The 18,883-nt window shown below is 35.6% G+C and overlaps 1 protein-coding gene across 1 annotated transcript in view; it reads left to right on the forward strand.

Moving 5' to 3' along the window:
- NKD1 (NKD inhibitor of WNT signaling pathway 1) overlaps positions 1-18,883 on the forward strand; it is a 138,378-nt gene that overhangs the window by 94,124 nt on the left and 25,371 nt on the right. Inside the window, exon 5 of the mRNA XM_053699485.1 lies at positions 5,839-5,939. Within this exon, the coding sequence (XP_053555460.1) occupies positions 5,839-5,939 (101 nt within the window). The remainder of the gene's footprint in view (positions 1-5,838; positions 5,940-18,883) is intronic.

Consider the following 18,883-nt stretch of genomic DNA (forward strand, 5'->3'; position numbering starts at 1 on the left):
TATCTACCTTACCTACCCCCTAAAGTGAGCCCCTAACACCGCCGCCATCTACCTTACCTACCCCCTAAAGTGAGCCCCTACACCGCCGCTATCTATTTTAAAATTATTAACCCCTAATCTAATCCCCCTACCCGCCGCCATCTATATTAAATTATTTAACCCCTAAAATACTAAACTATCCCTACCACTAAACCTAAGTCTAACCCTACAAATAGCCCTGAAAAGGGCTTTTTGCGTGGCATTGCCCCAAAGTAACAGCTCTTTTGCCAGCCCTTAAAAGGGCTTTTTGCGGGGCATGCCCCAAAGTAACAGCTCTTTTGCCAGCCCTTAAAAGGGCTTTTGGCAGGGCTTTGTCACAAAGTAAACTGCTCTTTTGCCTACAATCTACATCCCCCTACACCGCGGCCACCTATAATAAATGTATTATCCCCTAATCTAATCCCCCTACACCGCCGCCAGCTATATTAACTATATTAACCCTAATTATATTAGGGTTAATATAGTTAATATAGTTATTATATTATATATATTAACTATATTAACCCTAATTATATTAGGGTTAATATCGTTATTATATTATATATATATTAAGTATAATAACCCTATCTAACTCTAACATCCTCATAAAGTTATTAACCCCTAAACCGCCGCCAGCTATATTAAATCTATAACCCCCTAAAGTGAGCCCCTAACACCGCCGCCATCTACCTTACCTACCCCCTAAAGTGAGCCCCTACCCCGCCGCTATCTACCTTACCTACCCCCTAAAGTGAGCCCCTAACACCGCCGCCATCTACCTTACCTACCCCCTAAAGTGAGCCCCTACCCCGCCGCTATCTATTTTAAAATTATTAACCCCTAATCTAATCCCCCTACCCGCCGCCATCTATATTAAATTATTTAACCCCTAAAATACTAAACTATCCCTACCACTAAACCTAAGTCTAACCCTACAAATAGCCCTGAAAAGGGCTTTTTGCGTGGCATTGCCCCAAAGTAACAGCTCTTTTGCCAGCCCTTAAAAGGGCTTTTTGCGGGGCATGCCCCAAAGTAACAGCTCTTTTGCCAGCCCTTAAAAGGGCTTTTGGCAGGGCTTTGTCACAAAGTAAACTGCTCTTTTGCCTACAATCTACATCCCCCTACACCGCGGCCACCTATAATAAATGTATTATCCCCTAATCTAATCCCCCTACACCGCCGCCAGCTATATTAACTATATTAACCCTAATTATATTAGGGTTAATATAGTTAATATAGTTATTATATTATATATATTAACTATATTAACCCTAATTATATTAGGGTTAATATAGTTAATATCGTTATTATATTATATATATATTAAGTATAATAACCCTATCTAACTCTAACATCCTAACTAAACTCTTATTAAAATAAATCTAATATTAATATTATTTATTAAAATATTCCTATTTAAATCTAAATACTTACCTATAAAATAAACCCTAAGATAGCTACAATATAATTAATAATTACATTATAGCTATGTTAGGGTTTATATTTATTTTACAGGTAAATTGTTAATTATTTTAACTAGGTATAATAGCTATTAAATAGTTATTAACTATTTAATAGCTACCTAGTTAAAATAATTACCCAATTACCTGTAAAATAAATCCTAACCTAAGTTACAAATACACCTACATTATCAATAAATTAAATAAACTACAAATATCTATCTAAAAATACAATTAAATAAACTAAACTAAATTACAAAAAAAAAAAAACACTAAATTACAAAAAATAAAAAAAAGATTACAAGATTTTTAAGCTAATTACACCTATTCTAAGCCCCCTAATAAAATAATAAAGCCCCCCAAAATAAAAAAAGTCCCTACCCTATTCTAAATTAAAAAAAGTTCAAAGCTCTTTTACCTTACCAGCCCTTAAAAGGGCCTTTTGTGGGGGCATGCCCCAAAGAAAACTGCTCTTTTGCCTGAAAAAAAAAAACACAATACCACCCCCCAACATTACAACCCACAACCCACATACCCCTAATCTAACCCAAACCCCCCTTAAATAAACCTAACACTACCCCCCTGAAGATCTCCCTACCTTGTATTCACCCAGCCAGGCCGAACTCCTCATCCGATCCGGGCGATGTCTTCCAGCAAGCGGCAGTGAAGTCTTCTTCCATCCGGGCGATGTCTTGAAGCAAGCGGCAGAGAGTCTTCTTCCATCGGCGATGTCTTCAAGCAAATCGTCATCTTCAATCTTCTTTCTTCGCTCCTCCGCCGCGGAGCATCCATCCGGCACGACGACTTCCCGACGAATGAGGTTCCTTTAAATGACATCATCCAAGATGGCGTCTGTCGAATTCCGATTGGCTGATAGGATTCTATCAGCCAATCGGAATTAAGGTAGAAAAATCTGATTGGCTGATTGAATCAGCCAATCAGATTCAAGTTCAATCCGATTGGCTGATTCAAGTTTATTTAGTTTATTTAATTGTATTTTTAGATAGATATTTGTAGTTTATTTAATTTATTGATAGTGTAGGTGTATTTGTAACTTAGGTTAGGATTTATTTTACAGGTAATTGGGTAATTATTTTAACTAGGTAGCTATTAAATAGTTAATAACTATTTAATAGCTATTATACCTAGTTAAAATAATTAACAATTTACCTGTAAAATAAATATAAACCCTAACATAGCTACAATGTAATTATTAATTACATTGTAGCTATCTTAGAGTTTATTTTATAGGTAAGTATTTAGATTTAAATAGGAATATTTTAGTTTATAATATGAATTAGATTTATTTAATAAGAATTTAGTTAGGGGTGTTTGGGTTAGATAGAGTTAATATAGTTTATATAAATTCTATAGTAACTATATTAACTATATTAACCCTAATATAATTAGGGTTAATGTAGTTAATATATATAAGGTAATAACTATATTAACTATAATATACTTAGGGTTAATATAGATAATATAGCTGGCGGCGGGGTAGGTAGATTAAATTAGGGGTTAATAATTTTAATATAGATGGCGGCGGTGTAAGGGGTTCACATTAGGGGATAGATCAGTTAGATGGTGGCGGTTTTAGGGGCTCACAGTAGGGGGTTAGTTTATGTAGATTGCAGCGGTTTAGGGGTTAAATACTTTATTAGGGATTGCGGCGGGGGATCGCGGTTGACAGGGAGATAGACATTGCGCATGCGTTAGGTGTTAGGTTTTATTTAGCAGATCGCGGTTGACAGGGAGATAGACATTGCGCATGCGTTAGGTGTTAGGTTTTATTTAGCAGATCGCGGTTGACAGGGAGATAGACATTGCTTATGCGTCAGGTGTTAGGTTTATTTAGCAACCAGTTTAGGGAGTTACGGGGCTCCAATAGTCAGCATAAGGCTTCTTACGGCTGCTTTTTGTGGCGAGGTGAAAATGGAGTAAGATTTCTCCATTTTCGCCACGTAAGTCCTTACGCTGTATATTGGATACCAAACTGCGCGGGTTTGGTATACCTGCCTATGGCCCAAAAAACTACGGGCGATGGCAGAAATATACGCGCGTAACTTCTAGGTTACGCCGTATATAGGATACCAAACCCCCGCAAATATTGGCGTCGCCGACTTTTGCGGGCGACGATTTTTATCGGATCGACTCCCAGGTTCTTTGAAGTCCATAACAGATTTCTTAGAAGTAAATAATATTTTTTTTAAAGCAGAAGTAAAAAAATCAGTTTATCGGACTTTGGGTTTCTAGATTCTGAAATTCAAATCATGTTTTGGGTTTTGTTTCCTTGTTGAAATTAGACTTCTAACACAAGAAGGCACTTTGCTAATTGTGATAAAGATCCATACCAAGATTCAAAGGATTTTGAATTGCATCTTGTCTTTAATGTACTGACTATGGAACATTTGGAGAGTGAAAATTTGGGACACCAGTAGGGGACTTTTTGAATAAAAAACATTTGTTTAAGGACACCAAGTTAACATGAGAAGAATGGGAAGCAATTGTTTCTATGGGAGTCAGACAAAAAAAGCACAGGGATTGACAAATAAAAAAGCAGTCATAGCCAGGATATAATTTTTTGTTATTTATAATTGTTATTTAAAGGGACAGTCTACACACAAATTGTTATTGATTAAAAAGATAGATAATGCCTTTACTACCCATTCCAAAGCTTTGCACAACCAACATTGTTATATTAATATACTTTATAACATGTAAACCTCTATATTTCTGCCTGTTTGAAAGGCTCTATAGACAGCCTCTTATCGCATGCTTTTTTATTAGCTTTTCACAACAGGGGACTGCTAGTTCATGTGGGCCATATAGACAACTATGTGTTCACGCCCAAGGAGTTATTTAAGAGTTAGTACAATACAGTACTAAATGCAAGTCAATAGATAATAAATAGGCACAGTCATGTGATCAGGGGTCTGTCAGAAGAGGCTTAGATACAAGTTATTCACAGAGGTAAAAAGTATATTAATATAACTGTGTTGGTTATGCAAATCTGGGGAATGGGTAATAAAGGGATTATCTATCTTTTAAAACAATAACAATTATATTGTAGACTGTCTCTTTAAGCTATTCAAAGTACAAATTAATTTCAAAATTTAACTTAAATTGATTTAATGATAATTTGTGTTACAAAACTTGTAACAAATGTCCTATTAGCCCAAATTAGTTGGGTGATCAGTAAAACCAGCCAAGTTGTGTGCCCATAGGTCCTATGGAGAACACTGTTTTTAGCCATCACTAATGACAATAGTTGAATAGTCTTATCTCCTCCATCTGTCAGTTTCGTAAAAATGCAGCAAATCAGACTCCTCTTTCATGTTTCATTGCTACACAGTCTATTTATTTAGTTCAATGCAGAGTTTCATAGAAATGCCCTAGCAGTGAACTACAATACACATAAAAATCACATTTGTTTATTTATCAGAGTTGAAAAGGTTAATATAAACATTCCTCTTTTTTATATTTGTGAATCTTATTTATCAAAAGGAATTAAATATCAGACACTTTCATAAATGGGCTATATACGATAATATAGATCCACATTTAACTTCCTTTGATTAATTTCCTTTGATAAATAATCTCTAGTGTTTGAAGACCATGTGATTAGTTGTGCCGGCCAAACTGTAAATATTTGATGAATCTTTCAGAGAGGAGAGATAAGACTTGGAAAAGCTGACTTTTGCCACATATAAAAAAAGCTATCTGTACTTTAATATAAATCTTTTTCAAATAAAAAAAATAAACAGTTGCAGACTAAAGCACTTTGATCACATGATATGAACATCTATTATGACCTTTTTTGTCCCTTCAGTATGTAGGTTCAGAAGTACAGGGCACACAAAGTGTATGTTATACCAATTTCATTTATTCTCTCTCAAGTGGTTGCTTTAAAGGGACAGTATACACCATTTTTTTTTATAACTGCATGTAATAGACACTACTGTAAAGAGGAATATAGACAGATACTGATCTAAAAATCCAGTATAAAACCTTTCAAAACTTACTTAGAAGATCCCAGTTTAGGACTATTGATGAGGTTAGACTTGGACACCCACTGAAATGGGCTGAGAAAGCACGAAGATCAGACAGTCCCCTTTCCCTGAATATGAAAAGACAGATTAGATAAACCAGCAGTAATCTGTAAATGAGAGTATACATATGACACTATGGGGCTTGGTTAGGAGTCTGAAAATCAGCACAATGTTATTAAAAAATAAGCAAAACTATACATTTTTACAAAAACACTCCCAGATGGGCTGTATAAATGGATCATCTACAAAACATTTATGCAAAGAAAAATCAAGCGTACAATGTCCCTTTAATTTCTATTATTTGTTTTCAGTTGCTCTGCCTGCGGAGAAGAGTGAGGGATTTTTTGCTGCCGATGACAAAAAGCCAGACAAAGACATTGATGGAAAGGCAAAGAAACAACTGAAATTCGAGGTATATTTATCTTATTCTTTATTTTAAAACCCAGTAGTAATGTTCAAAGCTGAAATCTTAAAAGGAAATCTTCAATTAGAAAAATATTTGTAGCCTTAATATATGTTACACTAAAAACAATAGACAATAATTATAGACATTTGAGGTTACATTTAAATCTTTCCCATCACTGGTTAAAATAGTGAGCTACAGAAATGTTTCCGCTTGGGTTGCATTATGAACTAGCTGATTGGGGGTAGCGTAATACTTTGCAATATTATAAAAAAAATTGTTATTTATAAATGTTACTTAAAGGGATGGTAAACTCTGTATACTGTATATTGATTATAATATGGCTATTGTTACATTACATTCAATTTACACACAAAATGTCATGTAATGGTATATATGTAAAAACACTTACAAATCCTTGTCTAATCGCTCCATCTAATGCCGTCTATCTCCTGCCCCCTGTGACGTCACATTGATTGTTTTGTTTTATTCTACCAGTCAGTAAGCCTGTCGCCAGACAGGCTTACTTCTATGCAACATGATTTACGCAAGCGCAGTCTTGCATTCTTCGCAGCATACGGTCAACCAATCAGGAGTGTTAAAAAGCAATGCACTAATGGTTTCTAACTGGACGGGTGAGACAATGACAATCAGTATAAATATAAATCAACCAATCTGCAGCTAGCCTGAGCTTACCTAGATAAACCTTTCCGCAATGGATAACAAGAGAAGGAAGCCAATTAAATAATAGAAGTAAATTGGAAAGTTGTTTAAAATCGTATGCACTGTCTAAATCATGAATATCTTATTATGACTTTACTGTCGCTTTAAAATATCCAAAGCACAAAATAATTGCATAATTAAACATAAATTGATTGACTGATAATTTGTACAACATTGAAAACTGATCATTTTAGCTTAATGCGGGTTCAAATTGTAGCTGGGTGGACAGGAAAATCAGCTGGCTAGTGTGCCCATTAGATAGGTCCTGTGGAGAACAATAAGCTATCACAAGTTGTGCATTAGTTTCAACACTTTTCCAATTATTTTTATCCTCATAAACGTCAGATCCAAACATTTGTTCAAATCTATCTGGAAATGGTTAAAGGGAAACTCAAGTCTAAATAATCCTTTATGATTTAGACAGAACATGCAGTTTTTAGAACACTTAACAATTTACTTCCATTATCAAATTTTGCACAGTCCGTTTATATTCACACTTTCTGAGGAACAAGATCCTACTGAGCCTGTGCACAAGCTCACAGGGTATATGTATACTAGTCTCTGATAGGCTGATGTCTGTCACATGATAAAAGGGGCTGGAAAATGGGAGAAAATTTTGTCAGAAAAAAAATCTACTGCTTATTTTAAATTTGTAGTAACTGCTACTGCATTGTCCTTTTATTATGTACTTATTAGTTATGTAATTCTACTGCGTTGAGTAGTCCTTTAATATAATATTATAAGAGTCTGTGAATCAACACATTTAGTCCAAATGGAAACTCTTCCCCAACAAAAACAATAGGTATAGTAGTGAACAAATAGATAATCTGCAACTAAAGGAGGTATTGTTCTCTGTGTCCAATCCAAAAATGTCTATATGAAAAAAAAAATAATACTTTAGTTGCGCTGACAGCATATCTTTTATCACACTCACTCTACAAATGACATAAAAAATAAGTATAAATAATATTTATTACGCCTGTGGGCTATGTGAGTGCCACTATTATTTCATTGCCCCATATTCCAATTTCCCCTCTGACCCCTGGCAGTAGTTTCTCTGAGAGGAAAAATGGGCCTCAAATCAGTCTGAGCACCCCTTTCTTGATAATTCAGGAGCACTTCATTTCTTTACCCACCTCCTCCTGGAAGGCAAAGATTTAGACTGAGAAGCCAGTACGTTGGGAGGGATGAAGTTCACTTAAAGGTTTGGGAGTCTTTGCCTCCTACTAGTGATGGAAATTGTCATCCCATGCGTAATGGATCTTGGACTCTCACCACCATGAAAGAAAGGAATTTATCAGGTGAGAATAAATTTTGTTTTATTACACAAAATATATCCTTACACCAGGGGAATATCTAATTACCTTAAAATTCCAATAAGAATCATAAAAAGTATATATATTCGCTTTTATATAAAAAAAAAAATGTTCATATATTAAGAAAAACTCAGAGAAAAATATTATCGCCAAGGGTTAATCAGAAATTACGCTATTAGGGTCCAAATTGGTGTCCAAATAAAAAGATATAATCCATAACAGGACACTCAAATAAACATATAAAGGGGAGTTTTTGTCCAAAGTTTAGTTAAGCAAAACCTACCCATACTGGGCTGGACTTGTCTGAGTGATCTTATTAATTAGTCTCAAGCGGGAGAGGTTACAAAACTCAGCCATGAGCCTCCTCAACAGCAGCTAGCTACGTTTTTGGCTTCTTTGGTGCCCAGTCCTCCAGTTCCAACTCTCACTGCTCCAGCATCTTCCTACTTATGCATCTGTGTATGTTACTGTAATGTCGCAGTCATGTGATTTTGGCCAGACCCTTAGCGATAAGTTCAAAGTGTGCAAAGAAATAACAGAGCCCTCTGTAAAAAGTTCCTTTATTCAATATGCAAATGCCGGTCGTATCATCTTACATCTATTTTGAAAGATTTGCTGTTAAGGAATTTATGGCAAAAATGATTGGGCGACCAGGTGGATTAATTCATGTTTTATGAATTTTTGGCAAAAAAAAAAAAAAAATGGTGTCTTGGGGAAATTAATATTTAAAAATTGAAATTCTGTATCTGTTAGTAATCCACCCCTTTTGATTCTTTTAACATTTTTCCAAGTTGTTTTTTCTGATGTTTAAAAGTTTCTGAATGTAATCTTTTATAAGTTACGCTATCATATATGGGCTTCCTTTAGGTAATCTGCAACTTGATCTGCTTGTTTTATCACTATGTTTTTATTTAATCGTTAATCCTTAGGTACTCTATTCTCCTCCTTTGTAAGGTTTTAAGTAACATTCTTGTATGTATATTGTTTAAGATATTTTTTTTACCATTTTTTCAAAAGGTTTAATATTATCGGCATTTTCGGCTGTTGTAATTTGTATGAATAAATAATTCTTCTATTTTTATCTTGTATTATATTTCTTTAACCTGGATTTTTTTTTCTTTTCTTACAAACTGGTTTAGGTTAATCAGGGTCTCAAACTCATTCATTTTTTGGTAGGTGCAAAGGAAAGACCTAGGCTTAGAACTTCCTTGCTCAGTTTCATCTTGTTTAAAAAGTTAAATATTATCAGTGTTTTTTTATATTCTCTTCAATTTTCCTCTTTGTTCTAACCCCTCTTGTTCCCCTAATCTTCTTTTTTCCTGTTTTCATCTTTGGGGTTTTCTCATGTTTTCATCTTAAAAATCTGTAGATGCTCTTGCCCTTACTGGGAATTGTTTATTCTGAAATAGCTCCTCTGACTGGTATTCTCTCAAAGAGATCTGTTATATATTAGAATATATTAGACTCTCCCATCTATCTATACGATCAACATTCCACTCAGTATTTCTGTTCTGTGTATCATTCACCCTTTTTTATTCTAACTGTTTGGATCTGAAGTTGTTCCAGTTGTTCTGTCTATCATTTACTCTTTTTTAATTCAAAATCTCTTGATCTTGGATTACCCTTCACAATTATTACCCCGTTCTTTCCTTTCATGGGGCCTATAATTATATATATTCCCATAATTTTCATTACTCATATATTCTAGAACCTTTCGCTCCAAACTCTTTCCCCCATTTACAAATGGCTGATTAGATTAGACTCCATCCAAAAACAAATGGCTGATTAGACTCCATCCAAATACAAATGGCTGATTAGACTCCATCCAAAAACAAATGGCTGATTAGACTCCATCCAAAAACAAATGGCTGATTAGACTCCATCCAAAAACAAATGGCTGATTAGACTGCACCCAAAAAAAAAAGATTTTTCAAAACACTCTGTTTTAATGTATTCAATAAACATTTTGAAAAAGCACAGAATAAACATCTTAGCTTTTTAAGTCCACCAACACAGCTGTAAAGGAGGCAGTGAAATTAATGTTTTATAGGTAACATATAATATTTTGTGATGATGTGTCACTTTACTATTGTTTTTTTGAATATTGCTTTTGTGTACTTGTTACAATACTTCCATCAGTTATGCATACCTTAGTACTATTGGACTAATTGACTTGAGTAACAAATGAATTGCAATACTGGTTTAAAATTATGTATGGAAAAAAAAAAACAATCTGAGCTAAGATTATAAACAAAGGTCATGATATTGTTATAAAGCTATTTATTCAAATGTATTGATCGTTGTGCATCACTATCCTTGGCCGAAAAGCATTATGTGAGTAGTCTGTGTTTGTGGCGAGCTACATAACATTTTGTGTTCTTTGTATTGCAAAATAATTTGTATAGAACTTTCCCTTTAATTTTAAAGCTACACAATGTTCTGTGTTCATTTTATTGCAAAATAATTTGTATAAAACTTTTCCCTCAATTATACATTTAACAAAAAATTAAAAAAATAATATGAATTCTATTTTATTCCTACATTTGACGCTGAAAAGTGATTAAAAAAATTCAGTATATTTGGATAAATAAAACAATGAACAGTTCTCAAGTACCACTATAGTAACTGGCACCGTTCAGGCCAAGCAAAGGAATACGCACAAATCTGGTGTATTAGTGGTACTTCAGGAATAGGCTTTGGGTAGAGGTGACTTTATTTGATTAGACTTTACAATATTTTCGTTAATTAGGAATAAAATACATAAAGGGCCAGATTGCAAGTCAAGTGCAAAACTGATAGTAGTATAGAATGCTAATATGGTTCACATTTAATTTTTGGGGCCCATACTAAAATTATTTGTCTGATAACATCATGGATAAAGCTTCTCTAGCAGTTAGAGTGTAAAATAAAAAATAAATAAAAACTTTCTAATTTACTAATGTTAACAAACTTATTTCAATCTTTTGGTATCCCTTGTTGATAAAAAGCAGATATTAAGCATGGACGTCAGGGGTCAAGTCCTACAAAAAAAATAGTGTGGGAACTCACCAAGACTTGCACCCCCCTCACAATTAATATTCAGCTAGATTACGAGTTTTGCATTATGAGGGGTGCGGTGCTAACTTGCACGTTATTGTCACTGCTCACTTACCTACAGCGCTGGTATTACAGGTTTTCATAAACCCGGCGTTAAAAGGCAAGAAGTGAGCGTAGAGCAAAATTGAGCCCCATACCGCACTCCAATACCAGCGCTGCTTAAGTCAGCGGTGAGCTGGTTGTACGTGCTTGTGCACAATTTCCCCATAGACATCAATGGGGAGAGCCAGCTGAAAAAATGCCTAACACCTGCAAAAAAGCAGCATAAAGCTCTGTAACGCAGCCCCATTGATTCCTATGGGGAAAAAAATTTTATGTTTACACCTAAAAATGTTTACACCTAAAACCCTAATCTTACACTTATTAACCCCTAATCCGCCGCCCCCGACATCGCTGACACCTACATTATACTTATTAACACATAATCTGCCGCTCCGGACATCACCGCCACTATAATATAACATATTAGCCCCTAAACCACCGCACTCCCGCATCTCAAATACTAGTTAAATATTATTTACCCCTAATCTGCCGCTCCTAACATCGCCGCCACCTACCTACATTTATTAACCCCTAATCTGCCGCCCCCAAAGTCGCCGCCACTATACTACAGTTATTAACCCCTAAACCTAAGTCTAACTCTAACACCTCCTAACTTAAATATAATTAAAATAAATCTAAAGAAAACCTACTATTAATAACTAAATAATTCCTATTTAAAACTAAATACATACCTGTAAAATAAACCCTAAGCTAGCTACAATATAAATAATAGTTACATTGTATCTAGCTTAGGGTTTATTTTTATTTTACAGGCAAGTTTGTATTTATTTTAACTAGGTAGAATAGTTACTAAATAGTTATTAACTATTTACTAACTACCTAGCTAAAATAAATACAAATTTACCTGTAAAATAAAACCTAACCTTAGTTACACTAACACCTAACATTACACTACAATTAAATAAATTACCTAAATTAAATACAATTAACAAAATTAAATACAAATACTTAAATTACCAACCCCCCCCCCCCACAAAATTACACAAAATAAAAAACAAATTAAATGATATTTATACGAATTACACCTAATCTAATAACCCTATCAAAATAAAAAAAGATCCCCCCCAAAATAAAAAAAACCCTAGCTAAAACTAAACTACCAATAGCCCTTAAAAGGGCTTTTTGTGGGACATTGCCCCAAAGAAATCAGCTCTTTTACCCCCTAAATTAAACACTATCTAAAAATACCTAAGCTCCCCATTGCCCTGAAAAGGGCATTTGTATGGGCATTGCCCTTAAAGGGCATTTAGCTCTATTGCGGCCCAAACCCTAATCTAAAACTAAAACCCACCCAATAAACCCTTAAAAACAACTAACACTAACCCCTGAGGATCCACTTACAGTTTTGAAGAGCCGACATCCATCATCAACGAAGCCGGGAGAAGTCCTCAGCGAAGCAGCAAGAAGTCCTCAACGAAGCCAGGAGAAGTCTTCATCAAAGCCAGGAGAAGTGGTCCTCTAGACAGGCAGATGTCTTCATCCAGATGGCATCTTCTATCTTCATCCATCCAGCGCTGAGCGGTTCCATCTTCAAGTCATCCAGCGCGGAGCATCCACTTCCATCGAAGTCTTCTTCCAGAATGAAGGTTCCTTTAAATGATGTCATCCAAGATGGCATCCCTTAGATTCCGATTGGCTGATAGAATTCTATCAGCCAATCAGAATTAAGGTTGAAAAAATCCTGATTGGAACAGCCAATAGAATGCAAGCTCAATCCTATTGTCTGATTGCATCAGAAAGTAGGATTTGTTTATCCTTAATTCCGATTGGCTGATAGAAGAAGACTTCGATGGAAGAGGATGCTCCGCGCCGGATATCTTGAAGATGGAGCCGCTCCGTGCCGGATGGATGAAGATAGAAGATGCCGTCTGGATGAAGATTTCTGCCCGTCTGGAGGACCACTTCTCCCAGCTTTGGTGAAGACTTCTCCCGGCTTCGTTGAGGACTTCTTGCCGCTTCGCTGAGGACGGATGTTGGCTCTTCAAAACTGTAAGTGGATCTTCAGGGGTTAGTGTTAGTTTTTTTTTTTTAAGGGTTTATTGGGTGGGTTTTAGTTTTAGATTAGGGTTTGGGCAGCAATAGAGCTAAATGCCATTTTAAGGGCAATGCCCATACAAGTGCCCTTTTCAGGGCAATGGGGAGCTTAGGTTTTTTTAGTTAGTGTTTTATTTGGGGGGTTGGTTGTGTGGGTGGTGGGTTTTACTGTTGGGGGGGTTGTTTGTATTTTTTATTAGAGGTAAAAGAGCCGATTTCTTTGGGGCAATGCCCAGCAAAAGGCCCTTTTAAGGGCTATTGGTAGTTTAGTTTAGGCTAGGGTTTTTTTATTTTGGGGGGCTTTTTTTATTTTGATAGGGCTATTAGATTATGTGTAATTAGTTTAAATATCTTGTCATTTGTTTTTTATTTTGTGTAATTTAGTGTTTTTTGTTATTGTAATATAGGTATTTGTATTTAATTTTGTTAATTGTAATTTAGGTATTTATTTAATTGTAGTGTAAGGTTAGGTTTTATTTTACAGGTAAATTTTTATTTATTTTAGCTAGGTAGTTAGTAAATAGTTAATAACTATTTAGTAACTATTCTACCTAGTTAAACTAAATACAAACTTACCTGTAAAATAAAAATAAAACCTAAGATAGATACAATGTAACTATTAGTTATATTGTAGCTAGCTTAGGGTTTATTTTACAGGTAAGTATTTAGCTTTAATTAGGAATTATTTCGTTATTAATAGTAGGTTTTCTTTAGATTTATTTTAATTATATTTAAGTTAGGGGGTGTTAGGGTTAGGTTTATGGGTTAATAACTTTAGTATAGTGGTGGCGACGTTGGGAGCGGCAGATTAGGGGTTAATAAATGTAGATAGGTGGCAGCGATGTTAGGGACGGCAGATTAGGGGTTAATAATATTTAACTTGTGTTTGCGAGGCGGGAGTGCAGCGGTTTAGGGGTTAATATGTTTATTCTAGTGGCAGCGATGTCCGGAGCAGCAGATTAGGGGTTAATAATTTTATTTTAGTGTTTGCGATGCGGGAGGGCCTCGGTTTAGGGATTAATAGGTAGTTTATGGGTGTTAGTTTACTTTTTAGCACTTTAGTTATGAGTTTTATGCTACAGCTTTGTAGTGTAAAACTCATAAATACTGACTTTAGAATGCGTTACGAATCTTGCTAGATAGGCTGTACCGCTACCTTTTTGGCCTAAAAAAAAAAAGCTTGTAATACCGGCGCTATGGAGGTCCCATTGAAAAAAGACTTTACGCAAATTGCGTAAGTTAATTTGCGGTACGGCCAAAAAAGTGTGCGGGGCAGCTGTACCTACAAGACTCATAATAGCAGCGGTTGTAAAAAAGCACCGTTATGAGCCTTAACACTACTTTTTTACTCATAAAGCAAAACTCGTAATCTAGCCGATTGTATGTATATATATATATATATATATATATATATATATATATATATATTTATATATATAAAACACACTCACACACTGTATTTATATGTATATAATCTATACACTTTGGTTATTGAAAGCAATTAAATCCAATGAAGGGTTGGATAATCCTATTTCTGCTGAGGGGAGCTAAATAACCCCAGAGCAAGCAACACAGAAATATAAGCATCATATGTTACACAGTGCAGGGTGATAACAAAGCAGGACTACTGACAGGCTTGCGTTTAGTGTATTGTAGGAAGTATTACTGCCCATTACTAGATGATCTCACTATCCCTCTCACCAGACTGTGTTCCAGCTCTTCCCACCAGCAGCAGCATTTACTGAAGTGTTTCTGCTCTCTCTGCTCTCTGTCCAGAGGGAACTTAGTTCCTTCAAAAATAGTGCAGAAACTCCGTTCCCATGCGCTCTCGCTCGACTTGACCCCTCTTGCACGTTACTAGAGCAATATATTGCAGCAGATTTATAACACTCTATGCTACCTCTGAGGGAGCCGAGGGGAAATCACCAAGAGCTTGCTCATTCTCAGTGATTGACAGTCCCCTTTCACATGCGATGGTTACACAAGAGAAGGGGCGGGCATTACACCCTCACTTGAGCGTGTAATAATACATACAGGCAGCGGGTCCTGTTTGTCCGCTGCCCGTATCTTGCAAATGTGAGCGGACAACTTCTTGAGTTGAGAAGCTTGTCCGCTCGACCATTTATACATGGGGCCCTAAAACTGAATACTCAATCTGAATCATGAAATAACATTTTTGTGTTTTATATCCCTTAAATGACTATTAGCAGGAATTAACTATCTGAACACATCTGGTAAACCAATGACAAGAGGCATTTATGTGCACCCACCAATCAGCAGCTATCTCCCAATAATGCCTGCTATATTGCAAGCGATATGTTGCTCTTGCAATATGTGGGCAAGTGTTTTGCTAGATAGCTACTATGTGCACACGCACAGACACAAGGAACCGGTGCTCACAAATAAAACTACCTAGATTCTTTTACATTCAACAAGAAAGACTAAGATGCCGGGACGTCAATCATAGAGAGCGAGTGAGCTCTCTGTGATTTCCCCTCACCACCTCAGAGGTGGTGTAGAGTGTAAGAAGCAGCGGTCTAATGCAAACCTGCCCCGCAAGGGCTCCAGAGCAGCTTTCGCTGCTTGGAAAGTACATTAAACAGCTTTCCAATTTACTTCTAATAACTCATTTGATTGTCTCTTGGTATACTTTGTTGAAAAGCATACCTGGGTAGGCTCAGGACTAGCTGCTGATTGGTGGCTGCACCTATATACCTCTTATCATTGGCTTACTAATGTGGTCAGCTAGCTCCCAGTAGTGTATTTTTGCTCCTTCATGAAGAGTAAATTGGAAAATTGTGTAAAATCATATGATCTAGCTGAATCATGAAAGAAATAAAGGGTTTCATGTCTCTTTAAACCTTACAGCAAGACAAAGCTTCTCTAGAAAAAAAAAAGAGAATCAAGTAAAAATTTTGATTACATTTCCTTCTAATGGCAGTGAGAGTCCACAAGAACATTTATAACCTCCTGGTGGCCAGTAATGGTATTTCCCATAGGTTCTGAATGTTCTCGTAGACTCTAACAGCCAAGAAGGAAATTAAATTATCAGGTAAGAATCATTTGTATTTTTTAGTAATTATTTCCAAGCTGTTTTGTTGAATCAGACATGAAATCCAAAATGTTTCATTATTCAGATAATAATTTCAAAAAAAGTTTCCAATTTATTTCTATTATCAAATTTGCTTCATTCTCGGGTTATTCTTTGTTGAAGAGATAACAAGGTAGGTAGCGTGCACATACCTGAAGCACTACATGACAGGAAATAATGCTACCATTTAGTGCTCTTGCTAATGTATAACATTGTTCTTCTTCCGTTCTTCTCTAATGTATAACATTGTTCTCCTTCCGTTCTTCTCTAATGTATAACATTGTTCTTCTTCCGTTCTTCTCTAATGTATAACATTGTTCTTCTTCCGTTCTTCTCTAATGTATAACATTGTTGCAAAACTGTTGCCATATAGTGCTGCAGACACGTGCACGCTCCTGAGCTTACTTCCCTGCTTTTCCACAAAGGATAACAAGAAAATTAAGAACATTTGATAATAAATCTGGATTTTTAAAATTGTATGTTCTATCTAAAACATTTAAAAAAATGTTGTTGTTTTATGTCCCTTTAAAATGGTTAAACTTACATTTTAAATACAATTACCTATAAAAAATACTTTGTTGTGTTTTCTTTCTTGATACAAATTAAAAAAAAAGTGTCCAATGTACTTCTTTTATCATTGTATTCTTTGTTGAAGAGAGCCCTAGGTTGTTAGTGCGCACACGTCTGGGGCACTAAATGGTAGGAAATAGTTCTGCTGTTCATCTAGTGCTCTTCCAAAACGGTAACATTCTTGCAAAACTGCTGCTATAAATTGCTGCAGACACATGAACGCTCCTGAGCAAACCACCCTGCTGTTTAACAAGGGTTACCAAGAGAACAAAGAAAATGTAAAGATAAAAGTAAATTAGAAAGTTGTAAAAAGTGCATGCTTTAGCTCACTCGTTTTCAAACCGATTCTCAGGCCTCCCCAACGGTCCAGGTTTTCAAGATTACCTTGGATGAGAACAGCTAAAATAACCAGGTTTATTAATCAGCTGATTATTTCACCTGTGCTCCAGTTCAGATATCTTCAAAATGTGGCCTGTTAGGGAGACCTGATTTGAATGCCAGTGCTTTCTCTGAATCATGAAAGAAAATAATTGGATTTCATGTCCCTGTAATCAAAGGCCTTTGATAATTTAACTAATACCCTATAATGTCTTTAGTGTCGGCATCTTAGTCTTTCTTGTTGAATGTAAAAAAATCTAGGTAGTTTTATATGCGAGCACAATTTCGTTGTGTCTGCATGTGCACATAGTAGCTGTCTAGCAAAGTACTTGCCCACATATTGCAAGAGCAGCATATCGCGTGCAATATCGTAGGCTAGCTTATTACAGACAAGAAGCTTTGATCTCAGTGGGGGACACTGTGCCTTCATAACTGCCAGAGGGAATGGATTTTCATGTCAGCAAATCTTGCAGGTAACTCGGCTACACACTGCCTGAGGGCAGTACTGAGAATTATAGAGCTGGAAGGAAGAATTCACTTTTTTCATAGGAATATATAAAAGATTGAATACAAAGCAGGGAAAGGGCTACCGATCATCTCAGGACCATAGTGAATCACAGTGACACCTATAAGGCATCTGCTAGGGCTAAAGTTTACAAACAAAGGCAATACCCATACTAACCAGCGTATACAATTCAGAGTCATTGCCTGCTAAGACCAAAGTGTGCTATAGCCACTGATGTGTTTTAAGGAGTCTGCTCCTGCTAGGATCAAAGTGTACTCATTAATGAAATGTTTACAGATGATTCAGTGTTGGGGTCAAAGAGTAGTGATGACAGTCCCTGATAGTTTACTAATGACTGAGATATTAAAGGGACATTATATTAAGAGCAGTAATTAAACATATTGACCTTTTTATTGATAGAAAAAAAGTATAAAGAAAATGCTGTCCAAATTTATATTCAAACATGCAGGTTGTTTCTAATACTCTCTGGTTGATAGTAACTTCCTGCTAATAGTTATTAAAGGGATATGAAACCCAAAAACATTCTTTCATGATTAAGGTAGAACATTTACAATTTTGAACAACTTTACTGTTTACTTATATTATCAATTTTGCATAATTCTCTTGGTATCATTCGTTGAAGGAGCAGCAATGCACTACTGGTGTCTAACTGGACACATGGGTAAGCCAATGACAATCAGTATATATATATATATATATATATATATATATATATAGCCACCAATCAGCAGCTAGAACTTAGATTCTTTGCTGCTCCTGAGCTTACCTAGATAAAACTTTCAGCAAAGGATAACAAGAGAAGGAAGCAAATTAAATATTAGAAGTAAATTGGAAAGTTTGTTTACAATTGTATGCTCTGTCTGACTCATGAAAGATTTTTTTGGGGTTTCATGTCCATTTAAAGGGACATCAGTGTTCTCCACAGTAAATTTTGCCAGCCAGGTGGCATTATGAAGTAACGCAATGTAATGGGGTAATGTAATCCTTTCTAATATTATATCATTTTCTGCTATCCAAAACACAAATTAAATTGCATATTTTGACATAAATGTATTCAATGATAATTTGTTCAATAAAAATGAACATTTGTAATATTAGCAAATTTTAGCTTAATATTACTAGCTGGGTGATGTGTAAAATCAGCTGGGTGGTGCAC

This window comes from Bombina bombina, chromosome 1 (genome assembly GCF_027579735.1).
Source record: "Bombina bombina isolate aBomBom1 chromosome 1, aBomBom1.pri, whole genome shotgun sequence".
NCBI classification, from domain to species: Eukaryota; Metazoa; Chordata; class Amphibia; order Anura; family Bombinatoridae; genus Bombina; species Bombina bombina.